Source organism: Fundulus heteroclitus, chromosome 2 (genome assembly GCF_011125445.2).
Source record: "Fundulus heteroclitus isolate FHET01 chromosome 2, MU-UCD_Fhet_4.1, whole genome shotgun sequence".
NCBI lineage: Eukaryota > Metazoa > Chordata > Actinopteri > Cyprinodontiformes > Fundulidae > Fundulus > Fundulus heteroclitus.
In genome coordinates this window covers 28,766,949-28,780,461 of record NC_046362.1, presented here as the reverse complement: position 1 = coordinate 28,780,461, position 13,513 = coordinate 28,766,949, and the positions used below count along the sequence as shown (strand labels likewise).

The 13,513-nt window shown below is 40.4% G+C and overlaps 1 protein-coding gene across 2 annotated transcripts; it reads right to left on the bottom strand.

Moving 5' to 3' along the window:
• Positions 1 to 327: 327 nt before the first annotated feature.
• Positions 328 to 10,730, bottom strand: lcat (lecithin-cholesterol acyltransferase). Of its 2 annotated transcripts, none has more exons than XM_036152127.1 (8): positions 10,565 to 10,730; positions 10,247 to 10,450; positions 6,341 to 6,497; positions 6,118 to 6,233; positions 5,896 to 5,991; positions 4,870 to 5,094; positions 4,530 to 4,725; positions 328 to 1,779 (listed from the first exon to the last, which is right to left on the bottom strand). In XM_036152127.1, exons 2-8 carry the CDS (start codon positions 10,398 to 10,400, stop codon positions 1,416 to 1,418), a joined length of 1,308 nt encoding a protein of 435 aa, XP_036008020.1. In that variant the 5' UTR covers positions 10,401 to 10,450; positions 10,565 to 10,730; the 3' UTR covers positions 328 to 1,415. The 2 variants fall into 2 exon arrangements, with proteins under 2 accessions (XP_036008020.1, XP_036008022.1); XM_036152129.1 differs by having other exon boundaries at positions 10,247 to 10,447.
• Between the last annotated feature and the right edge of the window lie 2,783 nt (positions 10,731 to 13,513).

The following is a 13,513-nucleotide window of genomic DNA, read 5'->3' as shown; positions in this document are numbered from 1 at the left end:
GCAATCAAGAGATGGGTATAGAAATTTTGTCTGCAAAACGCTGGCATGCCATCGTAAGTTGCACAATATTGTTATCTAGTAGATGTCTGAACAGCCAACTGTCAGCATTAACAGCACCAGATGGAGTTTGAAAAGGGATGTATTGTGGGTTTTGCATCAGTCCAGTTGATAATACAGTGTAAACACCCAACATGTGTCACAAACGCATATCCAAATGGCTCAATGTTGCAACCCCTGAGATTGTGAGGGCACCGGCACAAATTATTTGTGTTTATACAGCAGGTGCTTTGGACCAATTTACGATTAAATGAGAGCGCTGCTGCTGGCGGCTTAGCTGTTTATATCTGAGGAAACAACGGTCTCCACACGTTTACCCTGGTAAACGTGGGTAAGAAACTTTAAATGAAATTGTTTTACTGCAGAAGCCAAATGTCACACAGAAAAGTGTAAGAAAAAAAAATCTACTTCTAACGTGTGTACATTTATTCACTGTCAGAAAAATAATCTAGATTATACAATAACTGTCAACAAAGCCAATAGGGTTAAACTATCAATTCTTATAAACTAAAACTTTCCTTCAATTCCCACTTTTTTATGTTGATGAAAGTGTTTGATTTAGTTTTTAATTCATTAGTAATCCGTGACATCCTGGTTCCATGAGGTATAAATATGATGTGACACAGAGTTACTCAGGGCCACTCCTCAAAATGAGTAAAACAAGAGAACATGCTATTTAAGTTAGATGAGTGTTGATCTATAAAAGCCAGAAATTTGATAGAATAAAATCGGAACTCGCTTAATCCTGTTCATATCTACACTCAGATTTATGCTTCTGAACAGTGACAAATAAGGTTGGACGAAGAATCTTAGAATCAGCACAGAAAATCAAAGTTTTTATAGACGTTTGTGATGTGCAAAATCTTTTGACTTGTTTTAGTCGTCTTTCAATCTGGACTACACTGGAGAATCCTTGGTCTCAGTTTGAGAGATGTGAAACATCTATCTTCATCTTATGCATCTATGAACATCTTATGCAAATGTAAAAGTTCGTTTTTGCACAAATAAAGCGCAATTTTTACACTGAACTGCCAAATCTACTGAACTTTATCTCTGAATTCTACAAAAATACAAACACTAATGAAAACACAAAACATCGAAAGCACAAAACAGTTGGTACCATTGAGTTAGATGAATACATGCTTTAAAAATAACACTGATATGGTGTAAATGTGGAAATAAACAGAGTACAGATGAACTAATAGTTCAGTGTAAATGAGAGGGACAGAGTCAGACTCCTCCAGTCCAGAACAATTTATAGCTGAACTTAATGACCCGACATATGCTTGTTTTTTTACATTTGTACAGAAGAATCCAGCAATCTGTAGGTTAAACCAAACACAGCCCTGTGATGTCTGTTATTTTACATCCAACCGGACATCGACTTCTTTGGGCACGTCGGATTTACCCTCCAGGATCTGCTGGATCTGATTGAGCACCTTCTCGTGGAACACCATGTCCAGGTGGGCCAGACCCCTGTACTCCGTCACGTGGACGGGCTGCTCCTGCTGCCCCGCCCAGCGCTTGCACAGTCCCATGCTAAAGCTCGCCACCGTGTTGTCTCCGTCGGCGTAAACAAAGTCCACCGGGTCCCCGTCGGGAAAATCCTCTTCGTAAATGTGGGTCACGGGCGTCGGAAGCCCCACGCCGTACATGCACCACACCTCTACACCGGGCGGGTAGAGATTACTGGTGAGGTTCTTTGTGTCCTCCCACATGTGCCTGCAAATCAGCAAAAGAGACAGGTTTTATATCTTTTTTTTAAAAAAAATATTGCTTTTTTTTCTGCTGTTGCTGCTTACATGACCCACATGATTTTGATTTTCTTGCTTTCAAAGTTTTCACTTGTTTCCAAAATATTATAAAGAGGTTTGAAAGGTTTTTCATTTGTATTCTCCCAACATCATCATATACAACAACAAAAAAGAATATTTAAATAGCTAGATGTAAAGCATTTTATAAAACAAAAATTGAACATCTTTGTTTTAGAGAAACAGGGAACAACAGGAAGCTGCTCAAAGCCTTTCAGAGCTGATTTAACCTCCATCACCAGCAGAGGGCACTGAAACACCACAGCTTAATAACATCAAAAAATGGAAAGGTTTTAATCCTTAAAATAAATAAAAGCATACCGAAACTATTTTACATCGTCTTTAAGTTTAGATGAACTCAAAAGCCATTTCATTAGAATGTGGAAAGCCTTCAGGAAAGCAACAAAGAAGCTTCAAAGCTTTTTCCATGACTTGAGGTGACATTTCTAACCATTCAAACTGCTACTAGACAACGGATTATTAAATGGATTATTAAATTGTGGGTTCAAATACCACCTGGAGCATTTCTGTGTTATGTTAACAGGTTCTCCCTGTGCATGCATGAGTTTTCTCTAAGACCTCCAGCTTCCTCGCAAAGCTGGTAGCTAACCAGGTACAGGGTTTAATTATTAATCTTTGCAGAAAAGCTCAGGGTCAGCCAGACGGAGAGTGTCTGTGAACGTTAATTTTTAAGTAATTTTCAAAAGGATTCGGGTCTGCATTTTACCTGTACCATTCTAACATGAATATGCTGTACTATTCCATTGAAAGCAAGGCAGGTTTAACTCTGACTATATGTCTAAGGTTGTTTTATTTCATTTCTGGAAGGTAAATCTTCACCCAAGAATTGTCCTGTGTTTAGCTCCATCCAGCTTTAACGTATTGCTGGCCAGCTTCCGTGACACAAAATAGCTCTTAGAACAGCGTTATTGTCAATAGTTATGTTTACATACACAAAATTTCCCGATCAGATTAAAACGTATTCGTTTTAATCATTGTATTGTACCGTTTATAAGGGCACACAATAAATTAATCCAATCATAATGTCTGTGGTTAACTGGCTTTATTCAGAATAGAACCACTCTGACCTGCGCAGTTATCAAATCCCCCTAAAAAGAACACCAAAGAACTACTTCCGTCTTTGCTAGACTACAAAAAATAGTAAACAAAGCAATATTATACGAGTTTGTTTTTCTACCGAGCACCTAGGCTGGACTTGCACAATGTTCTAATTACGTTCGAAACGTTATTGAATGAGAAACAAAACAGTTTTGAGCTCTATTTTTTTTTTTTCAAACAGAGATGTTTTATCGGGAGCCCTGACAGTTTTGCTTCCCGACGTATTTCTGCCACTCACCAACGCGGAAATATGTCACGCTTGCGTCGGGTGCACATGAGTACTCAGGTAAGTTTGCCACATTGGGAATAATTTAAGCATGACAAGTGTTTATATGCATGTCGATCGGATTATCAATCGGCATAAACCACCCCTCTCATTCAGATATCAATTTAATTCCGATTGAGCTTAATCCAATCACAACTTTCCAATTGGCTTATTTACATGACACATTTTTATTGCTACTTTTGTCCATGTAAATGTACCAATTGTTATTGTTTTAACGACAGTACGAGCGTCCATGTTTTTTCCTACAAGAGGGAAACTGGAACGCAAAAAGGCAGAGATGACGTAATCTGTGACTTGTTAGTTCAGACCTCAGAGGCAAAAAGAAAGCACGATAAGTTAATTCATTGATTACCTTCACCTGTCTCTGCCTCACTTATCCCCACACGTTCCTCTGAATGTAAACTGCCTGGTTTTTATTTCTAACTGCTGGTTTCCTCCATTTGTTTTCTTGCTCTCTGTTTCTCTCCTGACGCCTGATGAACTCTTCAAGCCAAATGAAGCAACAAAGCCTTCCAGTCCATTGCTTCGCCCAAAAGGTAAAATGCTCATAGCTTCAGTCATTGCTCACTAGTGATATCTGTAGTTGCAGTCAACTATGACAGTCATGTTCTGCAAATCATACTTCAAAAAGTACCAGAACGTAACAATTTATGCAATATTGTCAAAATAAAGTTTTTGTCCATCCCTATGTCCAGTAATCTAGTGATTTGCACTCAAAGTAATCCTGCTAATACGCTGACTGTCATTGCTGGTTGTGTTTTATTTCCATCATGGACTGATTTGTCGGTATATATGTCGGATGTTATTGTGTTTTGGGTGTTCATGCTTCTGGGGCCAGACACAGTGTTACATTATTGCTACAAAATGAACATAACCTCGGTAATAGATAAAATATATAAAAAAACTGAAATCCAGCAACATTTTAAATTATGTTAATATTTATGTTCTCCTCAGTTGTTAAGGATAACCATGATGCTGATGTCTGGTTTTAAACATCTTTGTCTTTGGTTTCTATAGATTTGCCCTGATAAATCGTACAGCTGTACCACAGAGATCAGGAAAAGTCATTTCAGATTTTAGCACTTGAACGTTTTTTATAAGTGCGTCAGTGCATTAGCAGTTAGTGCAGAGAAAGAGCAAAAATATCAGTGTTAACCAGAAGCAAGGCAAAACACGAATGCCTCCGACCATAAGGTGTGTTTTACAGGCACCACTTTGTCGATTTGAAGTTATAAAAGGGCATGAAAGGTGGTTACCAGCCATCCTCGTAGTTGATGTCTGTGAAAAGACGCTTGTAGTCCCGATGTGTGTAGTTAAAGCTTGGAGTAGAGATGAAAACATGGTCCTCTGGCCAAGTTTCTTCTGACGGCAGCATCCAGGGATTGGTGGTCACCATCCTCTGCTCCTCACGGATCTTGATGTTGGAAATCATTGGGATGCCATTATTTACACCTGCAGTGAGACGGAAGTGAACAACACAGAAGAAGAAGGCACATCCTGACCTAGTATCAAGTTAAAAATATCGTGTTTCTGATCTTCACTTCCAACAAAGATAATTTTGACTGTTGCTGCCGTTCCTGTTCCAGCATACGTTACCTGAGGCCAGGACTCTGAGCGCTTTAACAGCGCCACCCCATGGAGCTCCAAGGGAAATAAAGCCCCTGATGTACTTGTCCTTCCAGGCCTGCGGCTGGTGGTTGAGGAAGTAGAGGACGTAGTGGGAGCCCAGGCTATGACCCAGGAGGTAAACTGGTTTCTGGTACTGGTTGTACATCTCCTCAACCAGGTCCTGCAGCTGTATAAAATAGGCAGCATTCTCATCTGTGAAGATCGGAGGGGCATGATGGGTTATTTATGGATCAAATCACCCGTCGACCAGTTTCACTATAGAACAGGGGTGTCTAAAGTGCCATTTGTGGCCCCTGGACTGATTCTGTGCAGCCCCCAATGGTAATTCAAGAAAGGTTTGGCCTACCAGCACAGATGGTTTGTGCAGATAGCGGCTTTTTTAACTTTAAGAAGAGCGAATTTATTACAGAAAAGTTAAAAATCTTACAATGTAAAATGGTACAACACAATATAATTGTCTTTTAACAACCTCCCTTTTTTACATTCTCTTTAATCTCATAGTAAACAAGACCACACATAGTCGATTACCTTTACTCAAATGCATGCTTTGATGCACCAAAATTTTCTTTTAATGAATGTATTAAAATGGTCTAAACTACATTAACAAACGAGCCTCATCGGAGCGCATATTCTAATCTATTGAATATGACAGTACATATTTGACCCTGTGTGGATCATAGGAAAAAAATGACTCTGCAAACCCATCCCTGATCTTTGACCATTACATCTGTTTTGGTAAATATTCGATTTTCACTGCAGTTACAGCTGCAACTCTTTTGAGCTGATCTAGTTGACCTTGTCCTGTAAATCAACTAGATGTTTTGCTTTCTTCCTCTCGATACGCAGTGGAGCTTCTGTTTGTAGTCTTGGACTACACGTTCCCGTGTCTGTAAATTTCCACGTTTTCTGATGATACGCAAAAAGCGTTAGATAAATGTATGTTCTGTGTAAAACCCCAGGAGATGAAGCTGCATGGATAATTGTGCTGCTTACTTGGTGCCAATCTCCAATCGTATGGCGCTCCACGGACCGTCTCATTCCGGACGTAGCCGACGTCGACCAAATGTTGCACCATGGAATAAAAATAACCTGGAAAAGATCAGCATCAGACTCAGTCTACTCTCAAAGGCACTTCAAATGTCACAAAAACCCTGTCCCATTTAGTATGAGTCACAGCAGGAGTGATCCTAAATAACCCCGGCTAATTTATCTCACCGGCCAGTTTGTTGTGGTCAAGAAACTCTATGGAGTAGGTCTCCCCAAACCCCGGAACCCGGATCTGCACCCCTGGTGAGTTGGATGAGCGCCGTGTTGTCCTGTTGTAAACAAGTCTGACAGGAAAGAGGTGACCAAATATATTTATTAAATAATTCAAAGCAAAAATACTAAAGATTTATTTTAATGTAGAGCAGGGAAGCAGAAAAAAGGTAGGCGTTACCTGATGTTATCTATCCAGCAGTCCACACCTATCGGCATGAACATGTTGAGGTCGATCCACAGAGGAAACCAGTGTTCAGTTTTCTTGTAGCACAGCCAGTGGACCAGTGTTGGTTTGTCTATTTTGGCTTCAAGGCGGTTCCCCAGGTTCCCTGGTACTAAACACAAAAGATCATAAACATACCTCACGTCGTTGAATTATAAACAAAGTCTGTAGAAAGCAGTTAGTTGGTGATTGATCAAAGCTGCACACTAGCAATAGTAATTGCCATCTCATCACCAATTTAGAGAATATGCCAAAGACTACTTGGATGCAATATTTGTTAACTCAATTTCAAGTGACATTGATGCAAATAATATACAGTCCAGTGAAGAAAAAACAAACAAACAAACAAACAAAAAAGACGAGCACCCTTAAAAGATCTCAATCAGAATCACAATTTTCTGGCGAAGATTGCGCACAAAAACAACCAATCTGACTCTGGTTACAGTTGTCAGGTTTTCCGGAAGACCGGAACACAGACAAAAGCTTGGGAGGCGCATAATGAACTGGAGAAGATTTATTACATAAATGATTAAGGCTTAAAGGCAGACAGGGAACCAGGAACACAAAGTGGAGAAATGACCAGAACACATCAGACAGGTGACAAAAACGAAGATAAAGGGATGACCAACGCAAAAGGTGTAAAACATAAAACAGACGAGCTACAATAAATAATAAAAACCCTGACAGCAGTTTGCTCTCATTGTACAGATGTTTTAAATATAAATCTATAACATTTGGTGGATTTGTTTTGTCTTCTGTTTTTCTTTTTTTTGTCATCCCAAAATATTTGAGATCATCAACAAAAAGCATCCAACAAAGACAACTTGAGTAAATTAAAAAAGGAGATTTTATTGATGACTTAATTTCTTAAGGGAAAGCTAACTAGACTAGCATAGCTATTCTCCTAGACTATCTATGCTATCCTGTAGAATCAATAAATTGGTTCAATTGAGCCACCCAGACAACATGAAGTAGGCTACAAGAGCACTGAAAATGTGACACACAATTCTGAAGAAATTCAAGGACAGATCAGAAAAAAAGTCAATGGCATCCATCAGTCTGGAACAAGTCATTTATACGGCTTTGGGACTCCAGCGAATAATCGTGAGAGACATAATCTACAATTGGAGAAGACATGGAACAAGGTTGAACTTTTTTCTGGAAATGGCCTTCCAAAGAAAAATTACACAAAGAGTGGATGGATACCCAAACCAAGAGTCCCCAAAACAACCCTAATAATGATTCAATAATGAGAAATAGACTAGAACGACATTGCAGCCATGGCAGAGATCCAATGCCAAACCCACTGCTGATCAAAAACACAAATCTCACATTTGCAAACGGACCAGGTTTGGCAAGAGCTTGATCTTCCCTAACGTCAGCGTCATGGGTTGGTTTCAGTGTGAGAGGTTAAAGTAGCACGTCGGTAAAGATGACGAACAAGTGGTTTATCCAATCATAAGCAAGGATTTTTGATAAGGCCCCTCCTTCTGAAATACATCTCCAATGGAGCGATCCCAGGTGGATGTGTGGAGCTCTGCGGAAGCATCGAAATCCATCTGGCAAGAGTCAGGTTAGGACTTAAGAACTGAATTAAATAAGTAAATAATAAGTAAAACTAAAAAACAGCTAAAATAATCCATCACAGATCTGACACAGGGCCTCAGAGTTGTGTCATACTTTGGTTGATCATCTAGTGAATCCCAGTCTTCATGTAACAGTTGTGATTTTATCCTAGATTTATCTTTCATAAGTGGTTTGTTGTGTGTAGACGCATCACTTGGACAATTATGCAGTATTTGTGCCTTTTTGTGTCCAGCAATGCAAATCAGAGCTAAAAACGCATCTGAAATTGGCCATGCACTGAACTAAAGAGTAAAGCAAAAATCACCAAAAGTCCAAACAAAAACTGTAAATACAAAGAAATGAAGGCTGAGTCATCGCCCTTTCCCCTGTACTGAACATCTAGACTTGTTTTTAAAAAGAAATTGCCCTTTGAGCTCTTGAAGAGTAGCTGCTATTTACCATCTACCGTGTAGCTGCTGCTCTATTTGGTCCTGCTCCAAATAAGGAAGACCATTCCCCGGGGGTCAGGTGTTGTAGCATCAGACCCTGAAAACACGATTTCGGTGAAAGTCGTTCTGGAGAATTGTCCGGGTTAAACAAATGCGACAGATATCCCCACGGCATCCTGATCTAAACTTGTAGTGAAATGTGAAAAAACACTGAGGAGTTGGGATGTGTCTTCAGGTGGAAGATTTTCCCCTGTTTATGTCACAATCATAAACTTCAGTTCATTTAAGAGTGTTTGTGTGACAGACCAACACAAAGTGGTGCAGTGGAGAAACAAAAACCTGAAAAAAAATTGGCATAAACCCGTTTTCTGCCCGCCTGGGTCAAAACGTTGACAAACCATTGCACACAAAGGTACAAGATCAGTGCCTGTGCTGGTGAAGATTCTCAGTCATCCAGGTCATGGTCATTTCAAAAAAAGTAAAAAACAAAGCAACTGGACTTGTTTTCCGTAATTGAAGACGTTTCGCTTCCTCTCCCGGAAGCTTTCTCAATTCAAAAAAGTCTGGAGTAATGTGGAGTAACAAGCTTTATGTTTGCCAATTGTATAAAGCTTGTTACTCCACATTACTCCAGACTTTTTGAATTGAGAAAGCTTCCAGGAGAGGAAGCGAAACGTCTTCAACCACGGAAAACAACTCCAGTTGCTTTGTTTTTTACTTTTTTTTGGAGAGATCAGTGCCTGTCGACATCAATTCTCTAGTCTTGCTACTGATTCTTAATTGAATTTAGGTCAGGGCTTTGACTGGACCATTTTAAAACATGAATGTTCTCTAAACTGTTCTATTGCAGCTCTGACTCAATGGTTAGACTTGTTGCACTGCTGGGAAGTGAACCTCAAAGCCCCTTTTCTTTCCCCTGTATTTATCTTCATCCATCTTCTTGTCACCTCTGACCAGGTCGCTGTTCGCTGCTGATGAAAACCGTCTCCACAGGTTGATGCTGGCACCACCGTCTTTCGTTGTTGGGATTTTGTGCTCAAGATGTGTTGGTTTTTCCACCACACATAGCATACTCAGCAATTAATTCATCTGACCCGAGTATGTTCTACTAAACCTGACTTAAGACTTCTCGTGGCTTTCTTCTTGTAACTTTTCCATACATTTAGGACCGCTGGAGTCCATCCATCGTCTACCACTTATCCGCGGTCGAGCAGAGGATGTGGTAGTGGTGGTGGGGGTCACTTAGGGCACCCAAATAGCTAGCACCGCCCCTGCTTGGCCCTCTCCGTTGATTCTCAGAACTATTTTAGGTGGAAGAACATGTTTCGCCTGTTTTGTGGTTGCACCTTATCTTTCCGCTTAAAACTTACACATGACGTTTGTCTATCACACTAAAGTCAGTATAAAACAGAGACGTTCGCAAATTTATTATGATCACAGATTACTTTCGAAAGGTACATAGATAAGCAGCAAATGTAAGATGTAAGAATACAATTTGAACACATAAATGAAATGCCCCCCCCTACCCAAAGCGTTTATTATTTCTTTCTGTGAGGAATAAAACGTGGATTTAAAATGACTCTTACCCCCCCCCCTTTTTTTTTTTTGTTTTCTCTCCCAATTTTTTACTTTTATTTATTTATTTATTTTTCTTTGCCGGCACAGGGATAGTTGGGGTTGAATGGGGTTTATAAAAATATAAAAACGTTGAAATGCTGTGTGGTTCTTGCTATATTGCACACGGCCAAAGGAATTGTAACAACTGCTAAACACTACAATCTGAATGGCACTGTACATCTGTTTTAACAACAACAACAACAGAACGTGGATTTAAAATGACTCTTACCGATAATGAGCGGCGACGTGCTGTTGCTCGGTGCTTTGGGTTTGGTGCTGCTGGGAGGGAAAACCACGTTGACGATCCAGAAGCCGGCGGAGTGATGCAGCCCCAGCAGAACCACAGCGAGCAGCGCCCAGAACAGGCGACCCGCAGAACCCATCTTCTCTGTCGGCCAGCTGCGAAGGCCGCTCGGCGCTTTGTGAGCAGCTGCTGTGGAGGAGGAGGAGGAGGAGGAAGAAATGGGGGCGCAGAGAGAGGTCACCGACACCGAGGCGATTCTTTTTTACCGTATGTGAAGTTAGACTACAGGCGCAGCTGACTCACACTGGAGATAAGAGTTAAACGACTTCAACACGGGGTGATTAATGCCGGCTGAGGCAGAGAAAATGCGTGTGTTACCCACTGTCCTATTGGGTCATCTGGACCACGCGCGTTTTTTGTTTACACAGGATGTCAATAATTAACAAACAAACAAAAAAAAAAAATGAGACGCTGCGGTAAAGCCTACACACACACACACGTTTATCCACCGAGGCGCATGAATTTCGTGGGGTGGGGAAAAAAAATGGGACAAATTATCCAACAGAGCGAGCAATCGCTCATCTGCGCTCCGGTTGGTTAAAAAACAGGATTTCAAGCTGGCTTCATGGAGTGAAACATTTGCGTGAGATTGTAGCAGCTTCCCTACAGGCCTCCAGCTGAGATGCGTCTGCACGGCATGAACTTTCTGCTGCTGCCTTCACGGCCATGGGAAAACCCAGCTTCAGAGGGAATAAAACATACTGAGATACCTTAAAAAGCATAGAATAAGTGTTGCTGTTTTATGCACTAAATCATTTTGGGAATCTTTCTTTCTTTCTTTCTTTTATTTATTGTCAGTCTGTGTGTTTTTGTTCTTTAAAACAATGTTGATAATTGCCCAAACGTTCTGAACCGCATTCATTCATTCCTGTCCAGTACAGCAGTATCTTTGGCTTCAATCAATCAATGTATTTATACACCTTCATTAAAGGCAACAAAAGTTCCTAAGAATTAAGGCAGCGCCGTGTAAGTTTTGGACACAAGTATAAGCTTAATTTGAGATATTTTAAATGATTGATCAGGTCAATATAAACATCACTTTGTGTGTAGATGCTCCGTGCGGGCTGCCCTTCTCAGAAACTTGCATAGCTTATATCAGATGTTCCTTTTCAGCCGATGACCCCAAAAATAACAGAGCCAGAGACTGGCGACCCCCTTTTGGTGGCTGGAATTTTAATTGTTTATGAAAATTTTAACAACAACACCATAAAATTACAACAATAAACTAGTATTTTCAGAAGAACCCTTACAAAAAAGTTTTACTCTGATAGTATAGGTTTCACAAATAAGGAAACACTAAATCTCTTTAGCCCACCAACAACAAGCCATTTCGCTACCGCACGAGATCTTTTGAGACGCCATGGAGGGTCCTGAAACCCACCATGGGAACCCCCAGGCCTGTGTAACTTGAGAGGGTCGGGTCTGTAGCCGAATGGGTCACGTATGGCAACACGGTGCTGCTTTAAAACCAATAAAAACATATAGATATAACAAAAACAAAGCATTGAACCAGGAGCAGTAAATAAACATTAGGCATTTTTGCTGCTTGCTCTTTAAGGCCAAAGTTAAAACATGAGCTTTGAGATTTGTTATAAAAAGATTACACCTATACAAGAATTGCTTTTAAATTATCGCACAAGTGAAACCTAATTTGATTGGCAGCCTTTCAGTCCATGTTTCTACTTCAGTGTTGGCAGGGATGCTGTCACCAAGTTTCCTTCTTTTATGGTAGGCTGTAGCCTTAGCGTATTACATAGTCTGGAACACTTAAAACCATTTTTCTTCTCTGAAGGAAACAGATTTGTGTCTTGTACATACAGTGATATCCATTGTTGTACAATTGCTTGAACAGATGGAATCATCAGGAGTTTAGAAATGGATCCGAACGACTTTAAGAACTGCATCAACGTAAGAGCAAACGATTAAAGACCTGTCACCCTGACGTCTGTGGTCATAAATCCTTTTGCATCTGACAGAGATCACAGGACCCCTGCTGGACCCTTATGCAGTTTGCTTGCTGCTGTCAAGCTGAAAGGCGATTAGAAGGTAACACATGGGAAAATATACTTCAACCTGAACGCTGAGCTCTGATTTTCCCAGAAGAACTCATGTACACAAAATCTGTGTTTGTGAACTGATCACTGCGAGATGACCACACTGGCCTTCAGAAACCTGAACCTGCTTCTTTTTCATTGATTTTAATTGGAGATTTAAGTGCCAGGGTACCATGCTGCTCTCCACCCGGCATCAAGAAGATGAACGCGAAGGGGCTGTTGTTGATGCTCAACAGCTGAATGAGCCTAAGCTCTCAATAACAGCGCCGTTGCTCCACTCATCTTCTCCGGCTCATAATCAGTAAACACACAAACCGGTGCTTTTGCTTGGCAGAGAGCCACCTGGTGGGATCAGACTGCAGCCTGAAAACCACAACCTTTAGTCTTAGTGACCCAGTCTGCCAAGTTAGGGTTGAGTTCAAGGTGTGCATCCTCTTTACCGACGCCCAGCCAGACTCCAGCGCTGAATGAAGCACATGTCACCTTAGACTTTCACCTCAAATCAACCCTAAATGGGTCAAGCTTGGATACACTGCAAAAATGGATCTAAAAATAAGTAAAATTTTCTTAAAATTTGTGTTTTTGTCCTAGATTTGAGCAAGTAAATAAGATTATTTGCCAATGGAATGAGTATTTTGACCCCTAAAATAAGATAATTAGACATCCTGCACTTGAAATAAGATGAGTTGTTACTATTTTAAGTGCAAAAGTATTATTCCTTTGGCAGATCATCTTATTTACCTGCTCAAATCAAGGACAGATACACACATTTTAAGTAAATATTACTTATTTTTAGTTCCGTTTTTGCAGTGTATACAGTTGGCTGTTTCAGTCAAGTGTCCCTAACATCCATCCAAACTGGTTTTAGGAATGACCGAATGCTCAATGGCATTTATGCTGATATTAGTAGGGGTGTATCTGTAAGTATTATAGTCTACATGTATTGCTTTATTTCATCCCTAAATACTAGCCGTTTCTCTACAGTTTGTTTGTTTAAATCAATGAAAAACAGCGAAGAGCTATTGACTTTAAACACAGTCGATGAGTATAGCAGCTAGATGATGCACCTCTGGTGTTTCTTAAAGAACAGATGCCATTTATGTGCTGGAGATACGTTTTTTTTTTTTTTAACCCGAGG